At 45.9% G+C, this 19,040-nt stretch overlaps 1 protein-coding gene across 1 annotated transcript in view; it reads left to right on the plus strand.

The window, feature by feature from the left end:
• The window catches only part of LOC140476556 (uncharacterized), a 32,389-nt gene extending 13,945 nt beyond the window's left edge, over positions 1–18,444 (plus strand). The window contains exons 4-5 of the mRNA XM_072569340.1: positions 5,870–5,927; positions 11,290–18,444. Of these exons, the coding sequence (XP_072425441.1) occupies positions 5,870–5,927; positions 11,290–17,259 (6,028 nt within the window). The 3' untranslated portion in view covers positions 17,260–18,444. The remainder of the gene's footprint in view (positions 1–5,869; positions 5,928–11,289) is intronic.
• Positions 18,445–19,040: the final 596 nt, after the last annotated feature.

Raw genomic sequence — 19,040 nt, forward strand, 5'->3', positions numbered from 1 at the left:
TCGACAATGCATCAGCAATCACGTTTTCCCGTCCTGCCACATGCACAATTTTCACAATAAATGGCTATAACAGCAAGCTCCATCTAAACAGTCAAGAATTTTGTCATAGATTTCTCCACAAGCTTCAATGGGTTATGATCAGTGTATATGATCATCTCAAATACATTACTGGTAACATAAACATTGAAATGTTGTAATGCTTACACCAAGCTGGAAGCTTCCTGTCAAATATTTGTTGATGCATGTTCAATTTCCTGGAGAAATATCTGATAGGTCTTTCTATCTTTTCATCATCTTCCTGTAAGAGCACAGCACCGACACCAACAGCACTTGCATCGATAGCCACTTTGAATGGCTTTCCGTAATTAGATGTGGCTAATACTGGGGCAGTGGTTAACATCGTTTTCAGTCTATCAATGCCTTCTGACAGTCCACTATCCAGTGAAACCTCTTACCTTTCTTTAGCAATTCAATGAGTGGAGCAGCCAAACTGCTAAAATTTGGTGCAAATTTCCAATAAACTCAATTCAATCCCAGAAATTGGAATACTGCTCTTTTCAGTGATGGTATGGGAAACTCCCCAGTTACCTTTGTTTTTGCAATCCATGGGGCCATTTGTTCATGACCAATAACATGGCCCAGGAAGGTGACTTAGGCAAATTCACTTTTAGCCAGGTTTAACAAAAAGCCTGCCTCCCAAAGTTGATCGAACAATTCTGATAAATGTTGCAAATGTTCCTTCCATGTGTGAGTAAAAATCATCAGGTTAACTATGTTTACAACAAAATTAGTTAAGCCGGAACTGACCTTATTGCTAAGTCTTTGAAATGTGGCTGACGCATTTTCCATTCCAAAGGCATGACTTTAAACTGATACAGTCTATTTGGCGTTATGAAAGCTGAAACTGTATTCGCTCTTTCAGACAAAGGTACCTGCTGGTATCCTCTGAGCAAGTCCAGTATAGAAATATAAGTTGTTTTTCCCAGCTTTTCAGCACAGTCTTCCAAAAGTGGAATCAAATATGTATCAGTCTTTGTAACTGCATTGATTTTGTGATAGTCCACACATAACCATTGGCTACCATCTGGTTTTGGTTTAGCATGTGTGAGCTCCAGTCACTGTAACTCACTTTATTTATGTCGTTTTGGAGCTTGTATTCAATCTCCTTTTGAACCTTGCCAACTTTAGAGGGATATGCCTATAAGAATGTCGCTTAATCTGAATAGCATCTCCTATATCTGCATCACACTTAGTCAGGTTAGTACTTCACAGCTTATTTCCGTGTATCAGTGTGTAAGTTAACTCGCTGAGCTTGAAGGTTTATTTTCAGATGTTTTGTCACCATACTAGGTGACATCATCAGTGAGAATCGCCTGTGAAGCGCTGGTGGTATGTCCTCCCTCTCTACTTATAGGTCTTGGTTTCTTAAGGTGGATGATGTTTTTTTTCAAGGGAAGGTAGATATGATCTAAGTCGATGTGTTTACTGATGGAGTTCTGGTTAGAATGCCATGCCTCTAAGAATTCTTGTTTGTATCTTTGTTTCACCTGCCCTAGGATGTGTGTGTTGTCCCAGTCAAAGTGGTATCCTTCCTTGCCTGTATGTATGTATAGTAGCCACTAAAAGACTCGACCCACTATCACTATTTTCTATATATGCAGACAAAGAAGCACATCACTTTGATAGGGACAACACACACATCCTGGGGCAAGTGAAACAAAGACACACACAAGAATTCTTAGAGGCATCGCATTCTAACCAGAACTCCACCAATAAACACATCGCATTAGACTCTATCTACATTCCCTTGTAAAAAAGAACCGGAAATGACATCACCCAATTGAAGAAACCAAGACCTATAAATAGAGAGGAGGAACATACCACCAGCACTTCATGAGAGACTCTCATTGATTATGTTACTTAGTCATTGTGACGAAACATCTGAAAACAAACCTTCCAGCTCAGCGAGCTAACTTACAGACTTATTATCAACCTGAACTACAAATCTTCTCAAAAATTGCTATTTTCACATAGTTCCCCATGTGATAGTAATGACTCTTTCAGGTCATTTCGATTTTCCTTTGGAAGTAAACTCAATAATGTATCCCAATTTTTGACAACTTCCTCATTGTCCAATTTAATTTGAGGAATATCCAATTCAGAATCCTCTGAATTTGGTTCTTCACTCTGTGCTGTAACTAGTAACACAATTTCCTTTTTGCTTTCCTTCCCTGTCAAAATGTTGTTTGAGCATATACACATGACACACTCAATGAGATTTCTTTCTGTCTGAAATCTTTTTTAAATAGTTGACCTAACCCATCCTCGTTTCAAATTGATAAGGTGCACTAAACCTTGCTCTTAAAGGTTCATCTATCACTTGAAGTAACACAGACTCCTTATCTCTGATAACAAAATTGCAAGTTTTTGATTTTTTTGTCTGCTTCCCGTTTTATTGAATACTGTGATACTTTTAAATGTGTCTTGCCAATTCCCTCATCCTATTTAATGATTTCCTAAAATTTGACACAAAGTCCAAATATATGTTCTCTGAATTATGACTTACCAATTTCTCCTTAATCAATTTTAGTGATCCTCTCAGTCCATGCCCAAAACCTAATTCAACTGGACTGAATTGAGTAGATTCACTTGGTGGCAAAAAAATACAAATGGAATTCCTTTATCCCAAACATCTGGATAATCTTGACTATAAGCCTTCAACATGATTTTTAATGTCTGATGCCACCTTTCTCATGCTCCTTGTGACTCTGGATGGTGTACAGTAGATTTGAATTGTTTTATTCCTAAGCTGTCCATAACTTCCTTGAATAATTTTGATGTGAAGTTTGACCCTTGATCTGATTGTATCTCTATGAGTAGTCTGTAACGACTGAAAAAATTGAGTAACTCCTCCACAGTTCTTTCAGCTGTGAGATTGTATAATGGCCTCTGGAAATCAAGTGGACACATCCATTATTGGTAACAAATACTGATTCCCACTTTTTGTTTTAGGTAGGGTTCCTACGCAATCAATTAGGACTCTTCTAAAAGTTTGGTAAAATGCAGGAATAGAGTTTCAAAGATGTAGATTTTATTACTGCCTGTGGTTTTCCAATTACCTGACATGTATGGCGTGCCTGGCAAAATGTGCAGTCCAGGCCAGTAAAAATGTTTTTGCATTTTAGCTTAAGTTTTTCTTACTCCTAAATGACCTCCTACTGGTAGTTCATTTGCTACCCACAACACCTCCTTTATATAACCCACTGGCAATACAACTTGATGAAAATCTGCCCATTTATCATCTGCCTGAATATCTAATAGTCTCCATTTCCTCATTAAGACATCATTTTTAAGATGGTACTATACCGTGCTATATCTAATTCATCTTCCATGTGTGCCTTTTGATACATTTGGTTTAGTTTCTCATCTTTCTGCTGTAACTCAGTTGATTTCTCTGAACTAAAGATGTCTGTTTTGTTATCTATCTGCTCCTCGTTTGTCTGCACCATCTGATCAAACAGGATCTCTGTTAATTCCTCTTTACCATTCTTATCTATACTCTTTGATCTTTCCTGTTTCAACTGATGACTTTGTGACCTCATTACCACACAGCCAGGAGAAATCCCAGGATATGTGCCCTGCAATAGTTCAGTTGACGGATTTCCACTGGCTTTTCAACCACCATAGGCAGCACTCCTATCTGTGAACCAGCTATATTGTTAACAAGGACAAATTGTATTCCTGGAGCTGAGAGTTTGTCCAGTAGTCCTGCACAATTTCTCCACTCTTCACTGGACACTCTAACCTCACTCTGCATAATTGAGCACTTTTTGTCTCACCTTGGATTTCTGTTACGAGCACATTTTCTGGTTACAATCCTTCTGAGGTACATATCTCCTCCTCTTTCAACATCAAAGATTGAGAGGATCTTGTACCTCTTAATATTGGAACCTCTTTATCTGCTGATCCTGGGCTGTGTGAGTAAACGCTACCTTTGCAGGTTTATGGTTTAAGAAGATCTTTCTTCCTTTCCTCGCTCTCCTTCTCTTTTTTTATTTTTCCTGCTAAAGCGGTTTGTTCTTTTTCTTCTTCCTCTGCTTTTAATCATAATTCAAACAGTGTCTTTCTTGCCCGTTGCTTGTCTTTTGCATCTAACTCAAACTGCCTCATTTCTAATTAACTTTTAGCCGTCCCCAAAGATTCTGATGGCATTTCCAGCAAATCTCAATGCTGAGCCATGGCAGTAATTATCTCTCCTTTCCTCCCGGAAGGAGGCAGCTCCAACTCCAGCTTGACTGCCAATTCCAGCTGCTTGGCCTTATTCACCTTTTGTAAAACCCCCCCAAAGTTACTTCTTCCACCCCCAGAAAACCCTTTGTGACTTAGTGACTATCCAAAGCAGTGTTTAAGCTAACCAGAATCAATACCCAGAATAAAAGACACTAACAACTGTCACGCGCAGCCTTTGAGTCCAATAACCCTAATCCCAACCTGGAAATATAAAACAAATTCTGCAAAAAGCCTAAAATCTGTGATGGACCAGGCCAGACCCCCTCAAAACACTTGCATGTGTGTCAATGTGTGCATGTGTCTCTGTGCGTTTGCATGTGTACTTGGGTGTGTGTCTATGTATTCTAACTTTATAAAGTATTCTGTTCTCTTTTGTTTGTGCTTCATTCTGTAATCTTACAAATAAATTCCGTGTTATTTAAAACTAAGTGATTGAGCCAGCTGCATCATTCTTAGAATATCCACCATCCACCTGCTTAAAACAACTCGCAAAGTTAGGGTCCAGGCTACTTACTTGATGTGTTTTGAAGGGATTTGGCCTGGTACAAAACAATTTGATGATAAATTCATCATTCTGATAATGTTGGTGATCCAAAGTTATTCAGATAATCTATGTTTCAGGCGTTTTGTATTCTTAAGGATTTTTCAATACGAATGTTTAAGCAGGGGCATAGTTTATTTTTCTGGTCAAATAGGTCCCTGACACTCTTGAGAGCACGCAGTGCAATGAATTCCAGTACAAAACCTTATAGAAAATCTATGGGCAAAGTCAAAGATAACAGTCTTCAGAGCAATATCTTATGCAATTTGTATTGGCAGTCACACAGAAAGCCACATACAAACAAACATGGACAGAAATATTACAAGTAAACAGATCTAGCACACACATCAGGCACCTAGATACAGGTACAATCATGTGCACAAACTTAACCAGCCTCAGAGACATTCTTTCCAGAGACATTCCTGGAAAGTTACACAGGCAATTTCTATAGAGAAAGACATACACCCAACGTGGCACAGTGGTTAGCACTGCTGCCTCACAGCGCCAGAGATCCGGGTTCAATTCCCGCCTCAGGCGACTGACTGTGTGGAGTTTGCACGTTCTCCCCGTGTCTGCGTGGGTTTCCTCCGGGTGCTCCGGTTTCCTCCCACACTCCAAAGATGTGCAGGCAAGGTGAATTGGCCATGCTAAATTGCCCGCAGTGTTAGGTAAGGGGTAGATGTAGATGTAGATGTAGGGGTATGGGTGGGTTACGCTTCGGCGGGGCGGTGTGGACTTGTTGGGCCGAAGGGCCTGTTTCCACACTGTAAGTAATCTAATCTAATCTAATCTAAACCCCTCATGTACACACAAACACAAATACACAGAATCAGATACACACACATGCATACCCACATGCACACAAACCGACACACTCACACAGACACATAGGCATATACAGATCCTCACACAGCTTTACAGCAACAGACTTACATGGAACACACAAACAAAACCAATTGCGCAGAGATCAGATTTATGCATATTTGTAAACAAATTACATTTCAGAAAACATTTACTTTGGCTCTTATTGTTTTCCAGCAAAGCGCGCCAATTACTGAACCATTGGAATGATGCAGGTGTGACCGGGATATCAAAGGTACAAAGATCTTGAATCAAGTGCCATGAATAGATTGATTTATTTAATATTACTTTCCATATAAATCTTAAGAAGCATGCTAGGTTCAGAAGAGGAGGAAATCTGTCACTGTTCTTCTGGACAATTAATAATGTGGTAAGATTAATCAGGTTCAAGGTATATAGACAGATATGAGGTCATAGAACATAGAACAATACAGCACAGAACAGGCCCTTCGGCCCACGATGTTGTGCCGAACTTCTAACCTAGATTAAGCACCCATCCATGTACCTATCCAAATGCCGCTTAAAGGTCACCAATGATTCTGACTCTACCACTCCCACGGGCAGCGCATTCCATGCCCCCGCCACTCTCTGGGTAAAGAACCCACCCCTGACATCTCCCCTATACCTTCCACCCTTCACCTTAAATTTATGTCCCCTTGTAACACTCTATTGTACCCGGGGGAAAAGTTTCTGACTGTCTACTCTATCTATTCCTCTGATCATCTTATAAACCTCTATCAAGTCACCCCTCATCCTTCGCCGTTCCAACGAGAAAAGGCCGAGAACTCTCAACCTATCCACGTACGACCTATTCTCCATTCCAGGCAACATCCTGGTAAATCTTCTCTGCACCCTCTCCAAAGCTTCCACATCTTTCCTAAAGTGAGGCGACCAGAACTGCACACAGTACTCCAACTGTGGCCTAACCAAAGTCCTGTACAGCTGCAACATCACTTCACGACTCTTGAATTCAATCCCTCTGCTAATGAACGATAATACTCCATAGGCCTTCTTACAAACTCTATCCACCTGAGTGGCAACTTTCAAAGATCTATGTACATAGACCCCAAGATCCCTCTGTTCCTCCACCTGACTAAGAACCCTACCATTAACCCTGTATTCCGCATTCTTATTTGTTCTTCCAAAATGGACAACCTCACACTTGGCAGGGTTGAACTCCATCTGCCACTCCTCAGCCCAGCTCTGCATCATATCTAAGTCCCTTTGCAAATGACAAATGCCCTCCTCACTGTCCACAACTCCACCTATCTTCGTATCATCTGCAAATTTACTGATCCACCCTTCTAAGTCATCTAAGTCCCTCATCTAAGTCATTAATAAAAATTACAAACAGCAGAGGACCCAGAACTGATCCCTGCGGAACTCCACTTGTAACTGGGCTCCAGGCTGAATATTTACCATCTACCACCACTCTCTGACTTCGACCGGTTAGCCAGTTTTCTATCCAATTGGCCAAATTTCCCTCTATCCCATGCCTCCTGACTTTCCGCATAAGCCTACCATGGGGAACCTTATCAAATGCCTTAATAAAATCCATGTACACTACATCCACTGCTCTACCCTCATCCACATGCTTGGTCACCTCCTCGAAGAATTCAATAAGACTTGTAAGGCAAGACCTACCCTTCACAAATCCGTGCTGGCTGTCCCTAATCAAGCAGTGTCTTTCCAGATACTCATAAATCCTATCCCTCAGTACCCTTTCCATTACTTTGCCTACCATAGAAGTAAGACTAACTGGCCTGTAATTCCCGGGGTTATCCCTATTCCCTTTTTTGAACAGGGGCACAACATTCGCTACTCTCCAGTCCCCTGGTACCACCCCCGTTGCCAGTGAAGATGAGAAGATCATTGCCAACGGTACTGTAATTTCCTCTCTTGCTTCCCACATAATCCTAGGATATATCCCGTCAGGCCCGGGCGACTTGTCGATCCTCAAGTTGTTCAAAATGCCCAACACATCTTCCTTCCTAATAAGTATCTCTTCTAGCTTAACAATCCGTTTCACACTCTCCTCTTCAACAATACGGTCCCTCTCGTTCGTAAATACTGAAGAGAAGTACTTGTTCAAGACCTCTCCTATCTCTTCCGACTCAATACACAGTCTCCCACTACTGTCCTTGATCGGACCTACCCTCGTTCTCGTCATTCTCAGGTTTCACACATACGCATAAAATGCCTTGGGGTTATCCTTGATCCTATCCGCCAAGGATTTTTCATGCCCTCTCTTAGCTCTCCTAATCCCTTTCTTCAGGTCCCTTCTGGCTATCCTGTATCCCTCCACTGCTCTGTTTGAACCCTGTTTCCTCAACCTTATATAAGCCTCCTTCTTCCTCTTTACTAGACATTCAACCTCCCTCGTCAACCAAGGCTCCCTCACACGACCATTTCTTTCCTGCCTGATAGGTACATACATATCAAGGACACGTCGTATCTGCTCCTTGAAAAAGTTCCACATTTCCACCACATCCTTCCCTGACAGCCTATGCTCCCAATGTATGCTCCTCAAATCCTGTCTTACCAGCATCGTAATTTCCCTTCCCCCAGTTGTAAAATCTACCTTGTTGTGCGCACCTATCTCTCTCCATAACCAAGGTGAAAGTCACAGAATTGTGGTCACCATCACCAAAATGTTCACCCACTAACAAGCCCACCACTTGTCCCGGTTCATTACCGAGTACCAAATCCAATATGGCCTCCCCTCTGGTTGGACAATCTACATACTGCGTTAGAAAAGCTTCCTGTACACATTGCACAAACACCGCCCCATCCAATCTACTTGATCTAAAGAGCTTCCAATCAATATTTGGGAAGTTGAAGTCGCCCATGACTACGACCCTGTGGCTTCTGCACCTTTCCAAAATCTGTTTCCCAATCTGTTTCTCCACATCTCTGCTGCTATGGGGGGCCTATAATAAACACCCAACAAGGTGACTGCACCTTTCCTATTTCTGACTTCAGCCCATACTACCTCCAGAGGCAGATCCCCCTCAAACTTCCTTTCTGCAGCCGTTATACCATTTCTAATTAGCAATGCCACCCCCCCCCTCCTTTTTTACCACCCTCCCTAATCCAACTGAAACATCTGTAACCAGGAACCTCCAACAGCCATTCCTGTCCCTCATCTATCCACGTTTCCGTGATGGCCATAACATCGTAGTCCCAGGTACCGATCCACGCCTTAAGTTCACCCACCTTATTTCTGATACTCCTTGCATTGAAGTATACGCACTTGAGCCCATCTCTGTGTCCGCAAGTAGTCCCTGTCAGTGCTACCTTCTCCACAGCCTCCCTACAGTCTTGGGCATCCTGACACACAGCTAGCTTACTTGCTGGACTACAAGTCCGGATCCCATCCCCCTGCCAAATTAGTTTAAACCCCCCGAAGAGTGCTAGCAAACCTACCCCCCAGGATATTGGTGCCCTTCTGGTTCAGGTGCAACCCGTCCTGTTTGTACAGGTCCCACCTTCCCCAGAATGCAGTCCAATTGTCCAAATACCTGAAGCCCTCTCTCCTACACCATCCTTGCAGCCACGTGTTCAACTGCACTCTCTCCCTATTCTTTGCCTCACTGTCACGTGGCACCGGCAACAACCCAGAGATGATGACTCTGTCTGTCCTAGCTTTTAGCTTCCAGCCTAACTCCCTGAGCTCTTGAATGACCTCCCCACCCCTCTTCCTACCTATGTCGTTGGTGCCAATGTGTACCACGACTTCTGGCTGCACACCCTCCCCCTTAAGGATTCTGAAGACACAGTCTGAGACGTCTCGGACCCTAGCACCCGGGAGGCAACAAACCATCCGAGAGTCTCGCCCATGTCCACAGAACCACCTGTCCGTCCCTCTAACTAGAGAGACTCCTATAACTAGCGATCTCCTCCTCTCCCCCTTTCCCTTCTGAGTCTCAGAGCCACAGACCCCTTCACTGCAGCTTACACCTGCAAGGCTGTCCCCCCCCAACAGTTTCCAAAGCTGTATACTTATTTTTTAGGGGAACGACCACAGGGGAACCCTGAACTGCCTGCTTCTTCCCCTTCCCACCTCTAACTGTTTCCCAGATACCTCTGTTCTCCGGCGTAACTATGTCCCTGTAGGTCAATACGGAAAATATTACCCAGCCCATTAACACAACACTGATACTCTATCGTTCAATCTGCTCTCATGTTCAGAGAGGAAGGATATATTAAGACCCTAATTTGAAACACACACACATACATGGTCATTCTTGAAGTGTGTAAACATAGCGCACTTGAGTTGGAAATCATTATTACCTGCTTCATTTGATCTTTTAATGAATCAGTTCTGAAGAACTGAAAGCTTTGACAACACAATGGTCACCTTATTCAACTGCAGATACAGCCTTGATGTAGATATAAAATGGAAGTTGTCAGTGGAGTGAATCTACTTTGCTGATATAAAATCAGAAATGCTATAAAATGATTTGAAAAATTCTTTCCATCAGGAGGCTTTGGAAGACCATAAGACATAGGAGCGGAAGTAAGGCCATTCGGCCCATCGAGTCCACTCCGCCATTCAATCATGGCTGCTGGGCACTTCAACTCCACTTACCCGCATTCTCCCCGTAGTTCTTAATTCCCTGAGACAACAAGAATCTATCAATCTCTGCCTTGAAGACATTTAGCGTCCCGGCCTCCACTGCACTCTGCGGCAATGAATTCCACAGGCCCACCACTCTCTAGCTGAAGAAATGTCTCCGCATTTCTGTTCTGAATTTACCCCCTCTAATTCTAAGGCTGTGTCCACGGGTCCTAGTCTCCTCACCTAACGGAAACAATTTTCTAGTATCCACCCTTTCCAAGCCATGTATTATCTTGTATGTCTCTATTAAGTCTCCCCTTAATCTTCTAAACTCCAATGAATACAATCCCAGGATCCTCAGCCGTTCCTCATATGTTAGACCTACCATTCCAGGGATCATCCGTGTGAATCTCCGCTGGACACGTTCCAGTGCCAGTATGTCCTTCCTGAGGTGTGGGGACCAAAACTGGACACAGTACTCCAAATGGGGCCTAACCAGAGGCTTTATAAGGTCTCAGTAGCACAATGGTGCTTTTATATTCCAAACCTCTTGAGACAAGTGACAACATTGCATTCGCTTTCTTAATCACAGACTCAACCTGCATGTTGACCTTTAGAGAATCCTTGACTAGCACTCCCAGATCCCTTTGTACTTTGGCTTTAAGAATTTTCTCACCGTTTAGAAAGTAGTCTGTGCACAAATATAACAAAGACACAGACAGATACAGACTAAGAGAGACCCTCCACAGTTTCCTAAACAGCCATTCCCCAGAGCCAGGCAAACACCAAACAGCAGGAGATCTTCCCACATGCTGCTCCCCTCAAACATTCATTGGATTAGGTCTGTGTGTGTGTGGGGGGGAGGGGGTAGGGGGGAAGGGGGGAAGGACTTGGATGACATGATGCCAGTGCCAGCTGAGGTAAAACACAGACTGGAAGTTAGCTACTCCATTCAATACACTGTTAGGTCATTTACACTCTAGATTATTCCATAGACTCTCCCTATTTGTTTGTATCCCCCGACCCCCAACTCCAGGTAAAGAACAACAATTTCCAGGAAGTTGGAGAAGAGATCGGTGGCTCCTTCCCAGACGGTAAGGATCACACAGTGATCCTCAGGATGGAATCTGATCAGATTGTGCAAGATGCAGCCGATTGGATCTACAACAAACAGAAAATCCAGGCCGGGGAATACAGGACCCTGCTAGAGTGGAACGGACGAGGCTTCACTTATCTGAAATCGACATCCCAGGGGAGTGTCCCCGAGGTGACCAGCCGCTCCAAGCTGGTGGTCGTTGGCCACGGCTCAAGCCAAGAGGCCACCTTGGGAGAGCTGACCACCCATCAGCTCTCTGAGGCAATCCTCGCTCTCCGTGGAGCTGAATCACCGCTCTCCTTCCCCAGTAAATCGGTGCAGTCTCTCAGCCTGGTGGCCTGCAATGTTGGAGCGGGCTCTGAAGGTGAGCTCTTCGTCCGGGATCTTCTGATTGACCTACGGAACCATGGACTGGAGGTGGGCTCCCTGTCGGCCCGGACCACCAAGGTCAGCGTCCTCCCAGACGGCACCAAAGTCACATCAGATTCCGGTGAAGACTGGCTCCGGCATGAAGCCAGTCACCGACGTCGGGTGAGGCTGGGTGAAGATAACCAGCTTGAAGACCTTGGTGATGAGGATCTGTACTGGGCACACACACTCGACCCAGATGAAGAGATCCACCCTCTGGTAGACAACCCAGAATATTTAATTTGGTCCCATGATGGGGAACGATACCTGATCCCGGACACAAAATTGGATGAGATCATTCAGGAGAAAAGCATTGAAATATTTGAAATGGCCAAGGATGTGGAGGTGGAGCAAGTTGCGAAGACAAGAGGATCTGGTCAGAATGAAGAAACTGTTGAAGTGAGAGTATTCCGGAACTTTCCACAGTATCTGGCCAATGTGAAAAAACTGATCGAGGAAAGTCAAGACCTGAGATTTAGGCTTCTCGAATCAGAATGGAATAAGGTGGAAGTGAGGAGGGCATGGGAAAGGCTAGGGATCCCTCACCTGGACAAAAACAATATGATTGAAATATGGGGCAAGATTTTCGAAAACAGTGTTCCAAAACCTACGGAGGCACTGAAGAAAATAATACACAGGGCATACTGGAATGTTATGACCAGAATGAGGAATGAAAACCGATTCATACAGTTTGGTGAATTCACTTTGAAGATCAATCTCGAGAACTTTTACATTGAGCCGTACATCCTCCCGGGAGGTGAATTCCCGAGGGGAGAATTTGATCCAACCTACAGGGGTCTTTTACAGAACATGAATGCAGCCAAGAGTTTCAAGCAGAATGCCATAGCCTGGGTGACTGGAGAGACGGATAAGATCAGTCAGAATGTCAATGAACATGATGCAGTGATAGTGGCGGCAACTCACTTAGCGGAGGTGGTGAGGGATCCCAGGATGGTGCTGATGAACTCTCTGCTTGGTGATCTGCTCCGAAATGCCCGAGTTTTCCGCAACCCCATGGCCGGTGGGGGTACCTGGGGGACTAACCATGCCAAAATCGGCCTGGAGGCAGTCCCATTGGACATGGTGAGGGATCGATCCCGGGGAGTCTTGAGAAAGTGGATGGTGGGAAAGTCAGCACATTTCAGACTGACACAGGACAGCCACAACCTGCCACCAGAGTCTGATCAGAATATTTTGGACAACCTCCTCAGGGACCAGGTTTCCGACCACCTACCGAAAACTCCAACAATGCAGAGTCAACTCCGGCAAAGTCTGAGCCGGGATATGATCGACTACATGAGCCAATTGGAAGACTCGGTGCTGGGGAAGAGCCTCCGACCAAGGCTGGCTTTGAAAATGGCTGAGGATAGACGGTATTTAGAGAGGGAGGTAATGCAGAGCGTGAAATCGCAAGAGGAGCTGGACAGGGTGGAGTATGAGGTTGTGCAAGACTCGGCCCACTTCGAAAAGGGCAGTTTAACTGTCGAAATCCAGAGCAAAAGTGACCCTTCTATCGTGAAGGAGCTTCAAATCCCAACCAAGGTGGAGAAGCTGGCATCGGAGGAGCTGCTGGATGACCATTTCCAGAAGCTGGACCAGGTCTCAGAGGGTGAGAGTCAGGCCATGGAGAGAGTTAACCATGCCCTGGGCATCTATGGCATCCTCATGGGATTCCAGGGAGCCCGAGCATTCCTGGAGCAAGGCCGCGATGTGGAGGGTGGCATCATGCTGGCACAGGGGGTCCACGGACTGGGCGAATTGGCGGGCATCAACCGGGCCATTTCGGGACTTCTCGAGGACTCTGCCAGCCGTGCCCTGACCAGTATCGCTGCCCGAATGGAGGGCGAAGCAGCCGAGAGCCTCCTGGGACAAATGTCCAAGCTGGGGAAGGTCACTGAGGCACCAGTGCTCTCCACCGCTTTTGCCGCCTTCAACATTTACGAGGACGTGGCGAGGGAGAGCCCGCTCGGATATGCTGACGCAGCACTGGACGCTGCCATCTTACTGACGGGGCTGGCCGGGCCAGAAATGGCCCCTGTCACCCTGGCTCTGACCATCATCAGACTCGGCCTGGACCCTCTCTACTCGGAGATTAAGGGCAGCCTGGACTCCTTACCCCCGGGGGCATCGACTGGTCAGCGCTGCCTCGCAGTTCTCAAGGGCATTGCCCTCGCTTTCCGAGATATTGCTCAGAGTCTTTTGGATGTGGTGGGTGAGTTCTCCCCGTTGTCTCTGATTTACAGAATCCCGGAGCTGGACGAGCAACATCGCAAAGATATGAAATTCATCGAGGAGCTGAAGAGTGCTGAGAGTTATTTTACAGTCACCGAGGACACCCAAGCCGATGGGTGCCATGGGATGGTTAATTTCTTATCTGGGAAGGATTCTGCCTTTGGGGGGGCACTGGACATTGAGCTGGACGATGCCAATTGTATGACAGTCCGGATGCCGGATCCAGTAGGTTCCGGAACCATTGAGAGAAAGCACTGTTTCCCCACTCACTGCTCCGTGAACGACCTGGTCGCTGGCGTGGGAGAGACCCAACGAGTTCACTTGATCAAGAAATCGGTCACTCTGCTGTTCTTCATCCACGTGCACACCCAGGAGGTCATCGGATCCCTGACCGAGGACCGCAGCACACTACATGGCTCTTACACCGGCAATTCCCGGCCGAACCGCTTCTACACCGTCCAGGAACTCCCCAAGGGAGCCAAGCTCACATACTCCCTCTCCGACTATTACTACACTCTCCGGGGACGGGACGGTGGGGATGCCTTCTACCTCGGGCCCCAGAGGAGCAGCGTGCAGGGGGACAATGGTCAAGATCTGTACTTCATTCCCGAGTGGGGAGGAGTGACTGATATCGATAATCACGCAGTGGACGGTGCAACAGATTGGCTCCTCTTCAATGTCTCCTTTGGTCAGATCTCCGCCAAGAAATCCCAGCACCACCTGAGGCTGTTCTTCGGCAATCAGCATCAAGTGTGGGTCAAGAACTGGTTCCTGGGAGACGAGTACCGTCATATGAAGTTCAGGAGCAACGATTACGTCACCTTTACCATTGGTGATGCCACCTTGAACAACTGGATTGAACTCCAAGCGATCTCTCTCGACTTCTCACCCATTGATGACAAACCAGAGACTGTAGACCTGAGTGAAGTGAGTTGGAGCTCTGTTATCTCAGTGATTGGTACGAAACATGGGGATACCATCCGCGGCAATGATTTGGGTAACGTATTGCGGGGTGGCCAGGGTGCCAACTACCTGGAGGGGCGTGACGGGAGGGACACCTACGTGATCGAGGCGGACAAGGCCTGCGACACCATCAATAACTGGTCGAGCGATGAGGAATGGGACACAGTCCATCTGCCTTCCGATCACCAGAACCTCGGTGTGACCGTTAGGGACAACGGCGACCTCGAGATCCGTGACACGGTTTCCCAAGCGGGGGCCTGTGTGATTCTCCAGAACTGGCGAGGAGGTTGGGCCTGGCAGCACGTCACCTTCATCAGCGGCGACTTTGTCATGTTCCAAGTGTCAAACACCTCTTCAAGGCCGGAGATCAAACCAATGATTGTAGACTTCAGTGGCCGAGAGTCCGGTGTAGAATTTCACCTGGCCACATTTCCCGGGAACCAGCAGATCATGACAGTGTTGGGATCTCACCACAATGACCGGTTATACGGGAATGAGAGAAACAACGTGCTGAGTGGGATGGGGGGAGCGGATTTTCTGAAAGGGGGAGGTGGCAGCGACACCTACATTATCGATTGCCAATGGACCTGGTTGTTCCCAATCACCATTGACAATGAGGACACAAAGGAGACGGTGGATTTCCTTTTGCTACCTGAAGACTTTGAGGATTTAGTGTTTGAACCGAATCCACCCAATGCTTACCTTCGGAACCGAAAGCAGTCCCCCTGTTTAATCATCCTGATGGACTGGTTCAAGGATGGGGCACATCGCCACTTGATGTTGCGTAGTCAGGATGGTGTAGTTTTTACGCTCCCGGATCAATACATCCAGGAAACCGTCCCTTCCGTGTCACTGCCTAATATTTCCTTGCCACTGTTACCTATTTACATCCCACCGCCGCCTCCTATCTCCTACCACAACCTCATCCCTCAGGTCTTTGCGGTGGACAAGTCCAACTCCAAGCTGCACACCGTTCTTATAGATGCCCGGAGCCAAGCGTTGGCTCACGCTGTCAAACTGATTGGCTCCTCCCAACAGAACTGGATCTACGGCAACCAGAGAAACAATTATATTGACTGTGGTCCAACAAACTGCCATGCAGAGGGGGGCAATGGTAGTGACACGTACGTCCTGACTAAGGGCACGTGCACCATCAACAATTACGCCGAGGACCTGCACATGGATCAGATTCTGGTTCCGGCGAAATTCACCCAAATCCGGGTGTGGAGCATGTGGACACACATCCACCTGAAAACCCCGGGTCTCTCCTGTACCCTGTTCAAATATCTGCAGGGGGAGGCATACCAGCACCTGGTGGGACGGAGCAGTGACGGGGTCTGGTTCACTTTCACCAAGGACGGGCTGCAGACTCTCTATGTGGACATGGCACTGCAAGGCAGCCAGCACCTGAACCTCTCGTCCGTGCCCTCCCTGGATAAGGTCGTCTCAGTCCATGGTCAGCGCCAGCAGCGCAATTTCATCATCGGCAATGCGCTGCCAAACGCCATCATCGGGGGCTCCGACACCGACGTGCTGGAGGGACGTGGAGGAGACGATACCCTCCAGGGGTCAGCTGGGGAGGACTATCTGTCCGGGGGTCAGGGAGCCGATGAAATCCACGGCGGTGAAGGCACAGACTGGATCCTGGGCGGTGCCGGCAACGATATCCTTTACCCGGGACCGGGGGCAGACCGAGTTCACAGTGGAAGTGGTTCAGACACCATCTTGTTTGCGGGAGATCCTGAGAAGGGCCGGGGGGTGCTGGTGAACCTGGAGGTTGGCTTCGGCCTCGGGGCGGATGCCGACGGCGATTTGTACTACGCAGTGGACAATGCCATCGGCACCAGTTACGCCGACGTGCTGATCGGATCAGGAGGGGACAACGTCCTGAGTGGGGAAGGGGGAGATGACCTCTTCCTCCCTTTGGATGGTCGGGACACCCTGAAGGGTGGAGAAGGAGCCGATGTGTACCACCTGGATGGCACGAGAGGCCTCAAGATGATTGACAACTACGCAAAAGATCGGAAATACGATACCATCGTCCTGGGCAGTCGGCGCACGAAGGACAACCTCTTCCTGGACAGACAGGGAATGCAGCTCATGGTGACACTCTTAAACATTCAGGAAGGTGACTTTTCCGGTTCACTCCTCATCAGAGATTGGTTTATGCGGCCGGAGAACCGGCACATCATCGTGCAACTTGACAAATCCTATAACATGGAGGATCTGGTCTCAGAAAAGGTTCATCCCCGGCCAGCAAATCGGTTTGTCCTCAATTTCAAAACTTTCTATGAAGAAAGGAAGTAGCCCCACCCGTTAAAGCCCCATGTAAGGCCGACTGAATTAACTGCCCTCGATCTTCACGATCCAGAACACACTTCATTCAAGTGTTAAACCGAGACAGAAAATCACAACTTGAATCATGTTTTGAAATGTTTTTGAATGATGCTTGAGATCGTCTGGACAAAAATATCTAGCTCCAAAGAATCTGAACCATTTATACTGAAAGACACTGGCTGTTAGCTTGTCAATCAATCCCAATTGGCCTTGGAAGCTGTGGGGATCTATTGGGCCTGGTTCAATCCTGCTTCTAATTCCTCAAAGCCGCACACTTTCAAAATTTCCCTTTTGTTTGTAGTCAGCTGATACCTATGTATGGATAGAAATCACTATCTGCACGTGTAACTAGCTCAGCTCCTATGTATAATATTTCCAGGTAAGACCAAACAATGTGTCTCTTTGGCTGTTCACATGAGGCACAATACTGACTGTAATGAGTAAACTTGAGCTTACAGAAATCACAGTAGTGTGTCAATCAATAGATGTGGTTATGATTGGACAACTTTTACTGAACAACACTGAATGTGCTCAAAAGTACACCGAAAATATATCCTAGCTTACCTGTCTTGTTCACAACATGACTCTCTCATGCTTGACTGTCCAGGCTTTGCATCATCCCTGTATTAGATAAAGCTTGGGTGACAACAGTTCCCTCAAGCATTCTCTGTGGTAACACCTTGATCAGTCAAGGTGACTTACTAACAGTTCAGCGCCATTTTCTCACGCAGCATTAACTATTTCTCCTTTCGATATGTAGTATTCTGAGATCAGTCCTGAATACAAGCAAGATATGAATCATTCCAGTATTTTTTATTTTTAGCTATATTCAATTTCTGTACAAACAAGTAAATGTTTGTAGACCTGAAACAGAGATACAATGAAGAAGAAATTTGGATTATCAACAGCATAGTTTCATTCTAAATGAATATTTCAAGTCTTAAACATCTTGTTTTAATTAATGCTGAAGCATGGACAGCATCTAGATCCCTGGTCCTTTATCCATGGCAGTGCCTTGGTCAAAGTGTTGACTTGTCAACTGACCAGCACCTGCATTTCTCCTCTAAGAAAAGTTGCTATAATCATTTGAAATTTTGCACTGTCGCATTTATCCTGATAAGTGAAGAACAAATAGTTTCAGCAATATGTCTCTCCTCGCAGTACTTAAATAAAATCTATAAATCTTCAAAACTGTTTCTGAGAAATTGTTGGTTACTTTAAGTTGTTATTGTCATGGCCATTTTGGCTTATATTACAATATATCCAGGAAATGATCATTAGAGCAGTTTTGGATGGTTTGACATGTATGCTTCTGCAATGGTAAAGGACATATTTGAAATATTGTTGAGATAGTCAGGAGTATATTGATGGAATAGTTAATGAAGTTAACAGAATACTGCCATATATATTATCCGCTAATTTGCAGCTACGCTGGATCACGTGATGTCACCGTACTAACCAGTCTACATTACTGAAGCTTGTTAAATGCTTTAGTAAAATCCATAAAAACAGTGTCTACCACTCTGTCTTCATCAATCTTCCTTGTCACCTCTTCAAAAAATTCACTTCAGTTCATGAAAACCATTTCCTACACACAAAGCCATGTTGACTATCCCTAATCAGTCCATGCCTTCCCAAATGCATACAAATCTTGCCCCTCAGGATGCCCTCCAACAACCTACCCACTGCTGATATCAGGCTCACTGGTCTATAGTTCCCTGGATGTTCTTGTCCACGTTTCTTGAATAAAA

The sequence above is a fragment of the Chiloscyllium punctatum genome, chromosome 4 (genome assembly GCF_047496795.1).
Source record: "Chiloscyllium punctatum isolate Juve2018m chromosome 4, sChiPun1.3, whole genome shotgun sequence".
In the NCBI taxonomy this organism is placed as follows: Eukaryota; Metazoa; Chordata; class Chondrichthyes; order Orectolobiformes; family Hemiscylliidae; genus Chiloscyllium; species Chiloscyllium punctatum.